This window comes from Anser anser (genome assembly GCF_964211835.1).
Source record: "Anser anser genome assembly, chromosome: 2".
Classification (NCBI taxonomy): domain Eukaryota; kingdom Metazoa; phylum Chordata; class Aves; order Anseriformes; family Anatidae; genus Anser; species Anser anser.
Genome location: NC_139721.1, coordinates 5,524,851 through 5,537,739, shown reverse-complemented (window position 1 = coordinate 5,537,739; position 12,889 = coordinate 5,524,851). Strand labels below are relative to the sequence as shown.

Genomic DNA, 12,889 nt, shown 5'->3' with positions numbered 1-12,889 from the left:
ATTACTAGTAGAGAATTTAGCTTAAAAGAATATGAGATAGACCAAGGTCTTCATTTTGGATATCACCTTCCAGTTTGAAATGAAATCACCGTATCAATACAATTGAAGGAAATGTGGCTTAACAATTAGTAGAAAGGCAATTTAAGATTTCTCGGATTTCCCAGCTGACAAACTCTGCCTTAAAGAGCCTTCTGTGCTAAACTATTGTGCTTGAATGCATTTATCTTGGGGTCTAAGTGCTGTTTTTCACTTACTCCAGTGTAAACTCAGAGAAATCCCAGGCTCTAAATAGAAAATTACACTGGTGGAGCAGGGAGTAGAGTAAGCCTAAAGATTTCTATGCAGACAAGAAAAGCTCTATCATGCACAATTTAATAATGGTGATGAACATGTACTGAGGTAAGGAGGATGCTGTACTGACTTCAAGGCTCTGATTGTAGGATCTAATACTTACATGCTTTCTTAACACAGAATAGGAGCTTACTATGCAATCTTTATATCAAGAAGTCATGTCTTCAAAAGGAAAGGACAAATGGAAACGAGGCAAAGGAAACAAAACCAGACAGACAATAAACATCACAATTTTTCTCTTGAAGAGCTGGCAGCAAAAAATGTTTTTGACAATTTGATGAGGAGTGAAGCAGCTCCATGCCTCCCTCTTGTTACAAATGAATATGAAAATATGTTTAATGGAAACACCATTCCCAGGTGCCACTACATCTTTCAATTCAACCATAAAGAAGTGTAATGAAACACAGCCTTTTGAACCTTATAAGACACCCCATGGGAGGGAAATCTAAACATATTAAATAAAGAAATCAGGGCACAGATGGGAAAACAAATACACCAGTGCATACATACCACATTTCCTGGCAAGCCTCTTGGACCTGGGGGCCCTGCTGGTCCAGTCGCACCCTGTTTTAAGAAAATCAAATGCATGTGCATATGTAATTCACAGCTTGTACTATCACAGGAACAAGATGTTCCAAGTGAGATTGGAGTTCATGTCAGACAAGGTGTTGTACAAGCACAAAACAAAAAATGGTGGTTTTGTGAAACACTTTGTAGTGTAAAGAAGCATGAAGCAATACAAAATGGATGAAGACACTCCTAGCGAGCTTAAATTACCCACCATCAAAATAAATCCTAAATTTCACTCCGATACAAGAAGAAAGGTCTGAGACCAAAACATCAAAAGAACAGAGGAAAGTATGTTGATTCATCATTAAAATAAAAATCTAGGCCAACAAAATATGCTTTGTTGACAATTCTACCTTTCTCTACGCTAAGGAACAAAACCTGAAAAATACTCACTCCCACTAAACAGACAAACAGCAGAAACCATTCAGACTGTTGTTCTGAATTACAGGCACTTTTGTCTGCAAGTGAAAGCTATTCAGTATGGAAAAGCCCAAGTATGTCCCCAAACGTGTATAGGGGACATGGGAGCATGTATGCTTTTGAAATTTTTGTCCCCATAGAGATGTATGTTTTGGGGTTACTGGGTTATAGCTGAATATTTTCCTCTAGACTTGACAACACCAGGTCAAAGTCACTATCTTTGGCATCGCTCATCAGCCTGCACTGGCCAGGGTTCATCTGCTGCCACAGCTTCACAAAAAAAAAGGATATCTATTAGTATTCCTAAGCCATTCATGGTAAAAACAGCCAGGCTATCTGAAAATATCTGCATCAGCAAAGTGAAATAATCTATCTGACCTGGAGTATAGAAACTCTTTCTACTGGAAGAACTGGTTAGCAACATCTTGCAGATACTAGATACAGGACAGTGCAAACAGTTGGAATATAGTGAAACTCTTCCACAGCACAGCTCTTCAGAAAGTGAATGACTGTTTGTCTGGCTCACTAAAAGAGAATTAAAGGTTTCCTCATTTCTGTGTTGTTCGCAGTCACTGGTCTATGAGCCAAAATAAATGTGTAGAGCAGTGGCAGTCTATGAAAGAATGGCAAACAAAGGGATGCTTACATATGCCTGTATTTGCACATCATTCATGTCCTCCCAGGCACGAGGCAATACTAAGAAATAAAACCAATGAATAGGTTTGGGGGGAGTGGGACACTTTTTGACTTTTTTTTCCCACAAAGTTTAAGGAGTCCTTCAACTGAGAGTGACAGAATGCTAGGGACAGGCAATTCAGAGTTCAGGGTCAAAGCATTGCTAAATACAACATCTGAGCACAAACCCAAGAAGGAAAACCATGAACACAAAGATACAAGAAAACATTTCAAAGCTCTTGGATTTCCTATGGTTTCCTTCTCCCAGATACAAACATCATCTCTCCCAGTCACTACTTGAAATAGTTCTTCAGCCTTCCTTCTCTGCTTAAAAAGAAAGTACGTGGTCTTTTATTCATCCACAAAGGGCTTATACACTGCCACAATAATAAAATAGGACTTGAATTCTTCACTGTTCTTTCAGAGAATAGCAGCACTCCCTACAACACATGCCTTGAAAAGTGGTATGTGATGATTCCTATGGTGCTGAGTCTTTATTAAAGAAAGCAGAATTAACTAAGAAGCCTAAAACCAACTGTGATCAAAAACTAATTCTGGCTGCTGATGCAAAGCTCGCTCCGTGCACCAGCTGGCTGCCTGGGCTTGGCTGATATCGCAGAGGAGTAGCAAGCTCAGCCTCACCTCACCCAGAAAAGAGGGCATTTTATTAGAGACGGAGAGACTTGGCCAACAAAAGACAAACAACTTAGAGCTGGGCTGAGTGGGGCATTGATCGGTTTGGTGCAGCTGAGTCTGTTTCCCCACAAGGAGTGACTCCTTCCAGCTGCAGATTAGGATGTGCCCTGTGCCCAAGTTGCTTGGGACTGTGAATCTGCAAGGCAGGGACTTGAAAGTCCCTTCAGGTGTGTTACTGTCAGGGAAAAATGCTGCAAGGGAAGCAGTTACTCACAGCCTCTCCAGGGGCTCCAACTTCTCCTCGAGCTCCTTTCTGCCCCTTTGTGCCCTGTGCAGAAAGAAAAGAGATGCCAGCTGATTAGTGATGGGATGGGACTGCCTGCCAGACTAAAAGACTTCAAGATGCCTGAATGTGCACTCAGCTAATCAATTCGCAGAGGAGTTTAACAGCTGAGGAAATGGCTCCCAGTTCTCTATGCAGCAAGAAAATGAAATATAAAAATAAAACCCTGAGACATAAGAGGAATTACTAATGACTGATCAGCTCAGAGGCTATTTCACAGCACTGCATGCTGAAACTTGCAGGCATTCATCTAGGGGAAGTGCCTTCCTAACCTCAGGCCTACCTGCTACTTCAATGCCAGCTGAACTCTGATGATCTCCCTGCAAAGAGGAGGTTTTGCCTGTGGTTCTCAAATACAAACAACAATCATTTAGAAATGGTCAAAACAGATCACAGTGCAGAGACTTTGCCTCAGTCCTACATGCGACTTAGCTCTTTCATAAGGATTTTGGCAGGACAGAGTGGAGTCTACTCACTGATCTGGTCCCCCTTTTAGCAAATGTTAGTTTAAAATTACATGGCATTATTGTTTTTGTTTGTTTGTTTATTTTCATGATGCTAAGACTGCTGTTAACCCGTTTATGCTGCTGGTTCCCTAGTAATAGGTGATTATGTGGCTTGGACACAGCACAGATGAAGGCAGAGTGAACACCCATACATGGTGAATGGAAATAATGGGCATGAACCAAGAAATTTTTAGAAGACAATAGAGACTATAAATCTACTTCACATAAGACATGGTGCATTCAGGATCAAATGGGCTGGGGTTGAATCTGAATGTTCTGCAACATTTTGCTAATGTATTGCAGTAACTTATCTGTGAGACCTGTGCCCTCTTGAAGTTGGAAGGAGTCTCTCAGATGACACTGATCTCGATACAGAGATGACATATTTCTGCTTTGATTCTCCTTATGTTGTTCTGATGTCCAGCATGAGCCAATACCTCTACACAAGTCCCTGAATTTGCAAAAATGAAGGGGAATTGTGCTTTTGGTGTAGAGGGGAAGGATTATTTGCAGTGACATGCACCATGAAGGCAGTCTTCTCTGGTCATACCAAGGCTTCCTTTAAGTCTGTCCCTTCTTACCTGTAGTCCTGCAGGTCCTGGGACACCCTGTTCACCTGGGACCCCTGGTAATCCCTGCAAAAACAGAAGCTGAGGTGGAAGAGCTGAAGAAAATTGTTCAGTTCTTCTCCTCATCAAAAGAAGATGTTTCTCCTTCCTCCCATCAAGAGAAGAAACTGGTTTTTATGGAGGCTGTGACTGCACGGGACTCTGCCTCTCCTGAGGGCTCCCTCCAGAACAAGAGCAGGGCAGAATAGAAGCAGAGTAGCCAACTGCATAATTTAGCTGGGCCACATCATTTCAAAAGCCCTTAATAAATCCTGTACAACCTTACTGTCAGCCAAGCTCTGTCTTGCAAACCCCATAGTCCTCAGCCACTAAGGCCCTGGGCTATAAATCAGGTGTTTAATTTCACGCAGTCATCTATCTTCCTGTAGAGCCAAATCCAAGCACCCCCGTGGCCATTTCTGATGAGAGAAGCATGCCAGCTACGGAAGGAGCATGTCCCACCCTCTCCCTCCAAAACAGACGGCTCTCGTGTCTTCTCCCTGCTAAAGTTCAAAACTAGCTGAAAAAACACTTAGCTGTGCTTACAGGTTCTCCGCTTGTTCCTTGATCTCCTTTCTCCCCTTTTGGTCCAGGTTCACCCTATATAAAACAATAAGAAAAGAAACAGAGAAATAAAAGCTAGAAGGCATACTAGTCATGTTTTGTAAGAGGGCTCCTTTGATCAGATATCCATTTCTGGCACAGAGTAGCTTCCTCAAAGAACTTTGAGGTCAGTGAATTGAAACTACCTTATCACACACTAAGATTTGGAGATTGTTGGCTAGACTTCTGGGACAGTTGTGATATTAATTGCAAAATATGTTCAGTTTAAAAAGAGAAGAGCTTCCCTTCACGGAGAAGAGTAGTTAAAGAATTTACAGTCCTAAAATTTGATCAATTCAGCTCCAACGTATTAATAGGCCAGATGGCACAACCAACAGCAAAAGCATCACAGCCACTGCATTGTGCTGTCTCTCTGTAGGACCACATCAGGGATGTGGGAAAAGTGTCCCACATACAAAATATATTCAGTTTAAAAAGAGAAGCGCTTCCCCTCATGGAGAAGAGCAGTTAAAGTATTTACAGTCCCTTAGGACTTTACAGTCCCAAATACAGACAGTTGTCTATTCCACCTTTAAGACAAAGTGTTCAGGGTCTCAACTTGAGTATTTCCAGAGATATGTATTAGATGGCTTTTCCAGATCTCTAGTTTTGTTAACAACATCACAAATTCATGCAACTTACCCCTCTCCTGCACTGTCAATATATCCTTCATCACCATCACTGACTAATAGGATTAATTTATCTCTCTTCTTTCTCTTCAAGTAAATTGAAGATGCTTTTCAGACAGAAGTTCATCAGCTTTGTTGTGAGTTCTTTAATAATAATCAATGAGTCCATATTTCTGCTTTTTATAAATTGAATGGAACCGCACGCAATTATGGAACTAGCCAGAATAACTCAGCCACTACTTGAATAACCATGGTTGTTTATTTATATGACTATATGTATTCAGGCAACAGCACTCATTACTTATTCATTATTTATCATAGGAGGTGTTTCAATTATGCAATCAAGGAACAATAAGAACATCAGTGATTTAAGCCCCCCCCAGCACACACACAAGGAGTAGTCATCAGTCAAAATCCAGAATCCGTGAACAAACCAGTTTGTATTTTATTCACATCTACTATTTGCCAATCATATCTGCAACATCTGGGAATTCAAAGTCCATTTGCAAATGATTCTCTAACAGACAAAATAAATGTAACAGCATAAATACTACTTATGTCTGTATTTATTATGCATTATGAATAAATATTATAATTTGTGATAAATAATTTGAGGAATTTTACTTTACAATTAGTACCCCGTTAGACCAATTTTTAATCAGGCAGTCCCTGATGCCATCTACTGGCCTTCGGAATAACAGTGCAAGCACATAAAGTCCTTCAAGCGAAAGTCCTATAACAAACCTGCATGGTTGTGCCTGAAATACGTTTTGCACAATAACATTTGAAGATCTGAAACCCTTTTAAGGGAACAGAGCAACAAAGCACAAACACATATTAATAAATTTGTAGCTAAGGATGGTGTTACTAAATGTGAATAAGGACATGTATTGTTAGGGAGAACAAGACTGCGAAAGGAAGAAGTAACTCGAGGTAAAGGGAGGAAGCTAGTTTAATATTCTCCTTTCTCCCACAGTTTCCTTGATATTTGACTTGCATGTCAATGCAAAATTGGCAAAAGTCCAGTCTGATGTCCTTGCACAGCTACAGCCAAGGGCAGAGGTTGTTTTCCTTAACCCAACCTGCCAGCAAATCTGCCTACGAGTCCATCCCAAATTTGCTGAATCCGTGACTATCCGCCGAGACTGTTAACACTGTCCACTAGTGCTGCACATTGTGGAGACCTCTGGCCCCTGGCAGCTGGACTTAATCCACTGCCACCCACTTCTTTTCTACAGCTCAATGAACAGAAATGATGTGGTGACGACTAACAGCTGCTACCAAGCTGGGCCAGATTGGTAGCTTACAGCTTTCTTGACCTCCTCTCTCGGCAGTGTCCTCCTGCAATCTCAATTAATGCGTTCCTCTTTTCTGTGCCATTTAAAGGAGGGCGAGGAGCGGGGGCTCAGCTGTGGCCAGCTGCAGTGGGAGGCGGAAGGCAAAGTGAGGAGCCATCTCCTGTTTTACTGCTTTTGCCCATTTCTAGCCATCAAACTTCACCACCACTGTGGTTCTTATGCACCCCATCTCCAAGAAATATTTAATACTTTTAATTCACTATAAATACGTAAATATATATATGAAAAAGTTCACTGTGCCCCATGGAAGAAGCCCCTCTACTGCCCTGCTGGATCAGTGAGTTTCTGCAGAGCTCGCAGCACAGCCTGCACCCAAAACGCACAACCGAGCTGTGGTGATGGGTAAATAGGAGCCCAGACTCACTTGGTCAGAGATTTTCCATTTCTGACAATTATTGTGGTGTGTTTTAAATGAGATTGATTTAAACTAATAATGAGGAAACAGAGTAATGGTGCTGCTGCCTTCTATTCAGGCCGTGTTTCCTGTCTACCCCTGTTACTATATACCACAGACTGAATGGAAAGAGATAGCAAGTGCTGTGTTTTGGAGACTGCATGACAATTTTCAGCACCCTGCTGTTGCTTCAGCCTCTATAGCATAACCCATGACAGTCTCCTGAGGCATATCACCAACTTCTGACACCTTAATTTGGAAAGCTGTAAATCAAAGGTAACTATTTTTACCTCCCCTTCTCCTCCCAAACCTTGCAGTGCTACGTGCAGTTCTGTGCAACAGTAAGCATCATCACATTTAACTTGCACATGGAAAAAACCCTGCAGTACGACCTGCTGACACACTTCAGGCCTTTCATTCTTCACTGTCTCGCAGCTCATTTACAGAAGAAATGCACTCAAAGCAAAAGGTTAGTGCTCCTTCTGTGCGCTCCTACTGTGACTGCAGTGCTACAAAGACCACATAAGATGTCATTTTTCTGCATATTTCCTTTGTATATATATTAGCAAGCCATGAACAAAAGGGAAGAGAGAACCAAATAAATCCTGTCTCCATTTCCAGCACTGCCTCACGTTCCTATTTCCTCCACCTCTGAAGAACCTGTCATACACACTTTCTTTTTTAATACTGTGATTGCAGCCCACCTCTGCCATTTATACATGCCATAAAGCTTCTTGATCCTTAACAAGCTTATTCACATACCAAAGGTGTGATCCTAAATAATGTCAGGTAATTTCCACTATGTACTGCAATCACTCCTCATTAAAACAGTGGCACAGCATGCGGCTGTGTCCTGAATGAAGCTGGTTTGGATGTTGCTGTACCAGGACACATCTGTGACACTCATCACTGCTAGTTACAATGGTGAAGTTACCCAGAACCAGGCTCAAACTGAGCTCTTTACAAAAAGCACGTAAATAACATTGGAAATATTAAGGTACTCTGTCTCTACCAGAGAAGCAATAAACCAGAGGTCATCTTTACTAAAGATGTTACTTACAGGAATCCTAGGGTGTGGGGTGAAGAAGGCTGTCTGGAACAGAAAGAGGAGTGTTAAAAGCATCATCATCTATTTTCCTGGAAATGCAATAACTTACGTACTCTCCTTGTCATTATAGCTTATACGTTCCATGTATCCATTAGTAGGTTTATAAATGAGCAACGCATTGTAACATCTGGCTGCTTGGAAAAAAGCCCACAAGTATCAGATATTTCCTAGAAGATTTGAAACATGAACATAAACTCAAAACTGCCCTATATGTCCCACCCCTATGAAAAGCCAAACAATCTTTAACCTTGAGCTATTAGCAAGCTCCCCTCACTTTTCCACCTGGAGCCATCTTCAGTATTATTAAGCTTTCTAACTCCATGGCTCTGCTTGGTAATTTTTCTCTCTACTTTCTACCACCTATAAGACATATACATCTCAACATAGGTGGTAGTCTTGTAACATGGTCATCCTGAAGGACTGACCAAAAAAAAAAAAAAAAAGGATCTCATTTAGTAGAGAGACAGTATCTATCACCAAAACTGATAAAATCAGGAAAAAAAATAGTCCTTGATGAAATGAGGATATGTCAAAATTGTTATCTATTTTTACAGCTGAAATAGGAATTACCTCTCCCTGCAAACACAGGAGGCTTGAGTGGTTAGTCATATCTTTATAACTAGCCTTGTGGTACTACATTTATAAGACTTCTTTTCCAAGCCTTTGACCAAGACACACTCTTCCCACAAGACCCCATAAAATACCCTTTGTCACAGACTAAAGAGGCCCAACTGGTGGCAGGCAAGAAACTATAATACCTCCTCCATTGCTGCATGAAGGTTTTTAGACACTGGATTTTCACCAACAGATCTTTATTCAAATTCTCTGCATAATCTGTGAATGTGGCAACTGTAACCAGCTGTGGGGAGCAAACCTGAAAAGTGGGGGTTTGCCGTTTTCTGGAGGATCTGTGACTGTGATCAGCCCTTTTTTAATATCTATTTATTTTTTAATATCCACCATTAGCAGAAAGGATACATGTAAACAGATATGATTTGTTTGGTTGTGGGCTGGATCCAGTGCTGAACCCAAGTATCTAGGAACAAGCTGTGGGATGAAAAGGTCTTTCTGGGCTTTCAGCACAGGGTGGCACTGTACACAGCAAAGGCTATGGGAGGCTACAGCATCGTTGAAGCTGAATCCTCCACCCCATAAGCTACTGTCAGTGAGAAGTGGAGCCTTCTGCTCTTGCTGAGAAAAGGTGAATTGTTCACCACAAGACAAGTTGTTGTTCACTGGTATCTGTTCTTCTATCTCATCTACTGTGAGATTCCAGGTGGGAAAATCTAGCTCACCCTAGAAAATCTGTGCAAACATGCTCCCCATCTTTACCTATGACCTTCACCATCAGCTCCTACAGCTGCTAAATATATCACAAATTCAAAACAAATGCTACCACAAAACGAGGATACAGGAAAGAGCTGTTTGCGAAGAGGCAGAGGAGTGCACAACCTCCCAAAAATATAAAAGACCAAATGTGACTTAATAGAGCTTCTCTCAAGCTAAGTGAGTTAATCTGAGAGTAAATGGGTCCTAATGTTTCTGCAAAGATCTTGAAAAGCTTTGTTACTGAGGCATTTGTGTGGGAGAAGTGTGACGATGCCCAGAATATTGTTGCAGCACAAAATATAACTTTACTTACTGTTCCAGGTAAGCCAGGTGGGCCAGGGGAACCCGTGTCACCCTAGAGAGAGGAGAAGAAGAACATGACTAAGGATATAAAAAGATGCGCAAATAGAACTCAGCTTTACCATCAAGAAGATGCAACATCACCAGATGAAACATAGCCTAATGACAACCTGTCAGTTCAGAGACACTGAAAATCCCAGAGTCCCTGAGTTCAGCCCTGTCTCATGGATGGAATTTACCCCACTGCTTTAGCCAGAATTTCTGCTGTCCTCATTTTGTTGCATGCAAGTTGTTCGCTTCACTGTCTTTATCACCTTGCAGTGAATTTCTAATGTTACTCCATCCCCTGTAGGAGTGATATAGAGCTTAACTTGCATTTTAGGTTAAAGCTAATCAACATTCTTGATTGGAAAGCGTGTTTTAGCTAAAACTGTTATGAGAGTTGTCTTATCAGTTGGAAAGTCCAGGCTGACCTTTCTAGAAGTGGCACCTGTAGCTTGATAGCCCACCAATTAGTGACTCACCTTCTCTCCTCTTTCACCTTTCAGTCCCAGGAGACCATCTTTTCCTTTTTCTCCCTAAATGCAGAAAAAGGAAAGCAGGAAATTTGATTATATCAGTCTCAATTTACAGTTTCAGTTGATCTTACCTGTCATCCAAGATGCAATACAAGCAATTAAAGGGGTAAATTTTTTTAGATGGTTTCACAGAATCCACACTATTTTCAAAAAACAACCAATAGTGATTAAGTTAATGGAATAGAAAGCACCAATCCTAAATGAACTTGTCTGTAGAAGGTCCTATTGACTGATGCAGTAATAAAACACGATTTTTTTCCAGTTGAACAAGAGAAGAAGCAGAACAGACTTAAGACTCAGAGAGGACAACCATGCTACTAGTATTTTTATGTTGAAAGATTTGAGTCATCCATTCACTGGTGCCTACCCCTCTACTTTGCCGAGGAAACTTGGTGGCCTGAATGGAAGATGCTTAACAAGGATGACGTGAATACTCCTCAAAGTGCATAAACAAACGTATTTATCCAGTATTCACATAAGAGCTAGATGACCTACCTTTCTATGATTTCATGTAGACAGAGAATATATTCTATATTCTACACTCTACAGTGTATATAATACAGCAAATCAACCAGCAAAAACTTCAGCTGATTTTAGATCATTCTTGCTCACATTCAAGCACACAGTCAGCTCTCAGGACTAATGGCCTCACTGACATTGCTAAATTTACTGCCAGGCCCCTGATCCAACTATTTTTCAGTGTGTAGATGCCTCTGAAGGTCTAGAACTAGCTGGGGCAAATACCAGACATCAGGACTTGGGTGGAAGTTAGGCCATCAGAAAATAATCCAACCATCTAGAACCTTCTCCAGAGCTCAGTGACAAGAGAAATTTGGCATTTTAGTTGTTATTATCATTTTTCTAATGTCCTTAAATCATACAGGTATTTCTGAAAATGGGGACTAAGGAATACTGTACCTCTTCTACTGCCTCACAGGTAGCGTGGCTTCAGTCAAAACCTTCTGTGCTCAGGATAGACCCTGTTCTTTAGCACCTCCACTGCAGTCAGCAATGGTCATGAGGCGGTAAAGTACCACATTGGAAGGGGTACTTGGTGGTCTTGCTAGATGCCACCACAGCAAACCCACCAAGAGAGAATATCATCTAGGGACACTTGAGATAAGACCACCTGGCACCAAATGGACAAATAAAAGCAAGTTATGGCTCAAAGTTACTCACCTGGTCTCCTTTTTCTCCTCTCAGTCCAGGTAAGCCCGGAGGACCAGGAAGACCTGCTTCGCCCTGAAAGTCAGAGAAAGTGGGTGAAATCTAGGAACATTCATCAAGAATGTCTTCTATTAAAAACAAACAAACAAACAGCTTTATTAGTCTCAATATCTCAAACATCATTAAGAACGAAAGGGAAGAATGGTGGGCTAAACTCTTCACTTGCTCATTTCATTTAAAAATGCGTCAAGGCTGGCTCTCAGGGCAGATTAATCTAGCCAGAGTGCCCTTAGGCTGGGAAGGATGAAACCTTGATTTAGTTGTCTATCTCAATGCGTGACTGATATTAGTCTGTGAATTGTTCAGCACTCATAATAACTGCAGACAGTTACTTCTTGATACCTAGTCACACTACAATACTTATGGGCTGTACTGAACTTTTTTTGCCTGGGAATGATTTTATGTGTGGCTTGATGAGAGAAAACAGCATCTTGTTCGATTACAACATTTTTTTTTTTCTTGTAAAATCGTTACTTAAAACAGCAACTAAGATCTCTCTTTTATTTGCCTTTACACAGTTAACTGAGACCATGAAATTTAGGACAAGTTTTCTTCACGCTGTTCTGTAGCAGCACCAAGCAAACAAATAAGAGCAGCTAAAAAAATAAATATAATTTTTATTTTCATTTTTTAATCATCTTGGGTAGTCTGGCAGCGCAAACACAGTACTCTAGTAATCTGAACAGTACAGATGTTACCTGATGAGAAGGTCTAGAATTGTCTTGATGCACTATTTCACATTTGAATTTGTTTCTGTCTGAGCCTCACCTTTGACTTTCTGCTTTATGATGCCTGCTGTTGGAGTAATTGTAATCTCTGTGTCATGTGGTTTGTTCTAAATATATCAACTATTCTCAAACTTAGCTGTAAGTTGACCCAGTTTGTTATCTGAAAATAGCTATGTGTTTTGTTATTTATAGTTATCCTGCTACGTATATTTGTACTGCAATATCTAAAAGAATCTGAAAGATGGACAGAACCTAACTGTGCTAAGCACTGTATGAACATGACCTTATAACTGGTAATCCCCTCTTTAAAGAGATTATCTCTTTATCAGAAGAGTCAAAACATTATCATGATATAGGTGCAATGAGTCTGCAGAAGAAATCACGCAAGGAACAAGATATTTTGATGACTGAGTATAACTGTGAACAACAGGATGACGTTTGGAGCATTTTGAAAGATGGTGACATTTGGTGACAAGATGGAGTGGTGTTTTTTGAGAGCCACTGCAGAATCCTGGCTAATGATGAG

At 40.9% G+C, this 12,889-nt stretch overlaps 1 protein-coding gene across 2 annotated transcripts in view; it reads right to left on the bottom strand.

Annotated features, from left to right (window-relative positions):
- Nucleotides 1-12,889, bottom strand: part of COL22A1 (collagen type XXII alpha 1 chain) — a 232,239-nt gene that overhangs the window by 46,019 nt on the left and 173,331 nt on the right. For both annotated transcript variants that reach the window (XM_083826393.1, XM_083826392.1), the window contains 8 exons: nt 11,588-11,650; nt 10,355-10,408; nt 9,844-9,885; nt 8,154-8,186; nt 4,656-4,709; nt 4,083-4,136; nt 2,927-2,980; nt 862-915 (listed from right to left, as the gene is read on the bottom strand). In XM_083826393.1, coding sequence (XP_083682519.1) covers nt 862-915; nt 2,927-2,980; nt 4,083-4,136; nt 4,656-4,709; nt 8,154-8,186; nt 9,844-9,885; nt 10,355-10,408; nt 11,588-11,650 — 408 coding nt within the window. The remainder of the gene's footprint in view (nt 1-861; nt 916-2,926; nt 2,981-4,082; nt 4,137-4,655; nt 4,710-8,153; nt 8,187-9,843; nt 9,886-10,354; nt 10,409-11,587; nt 11,651-12,889) is intronic.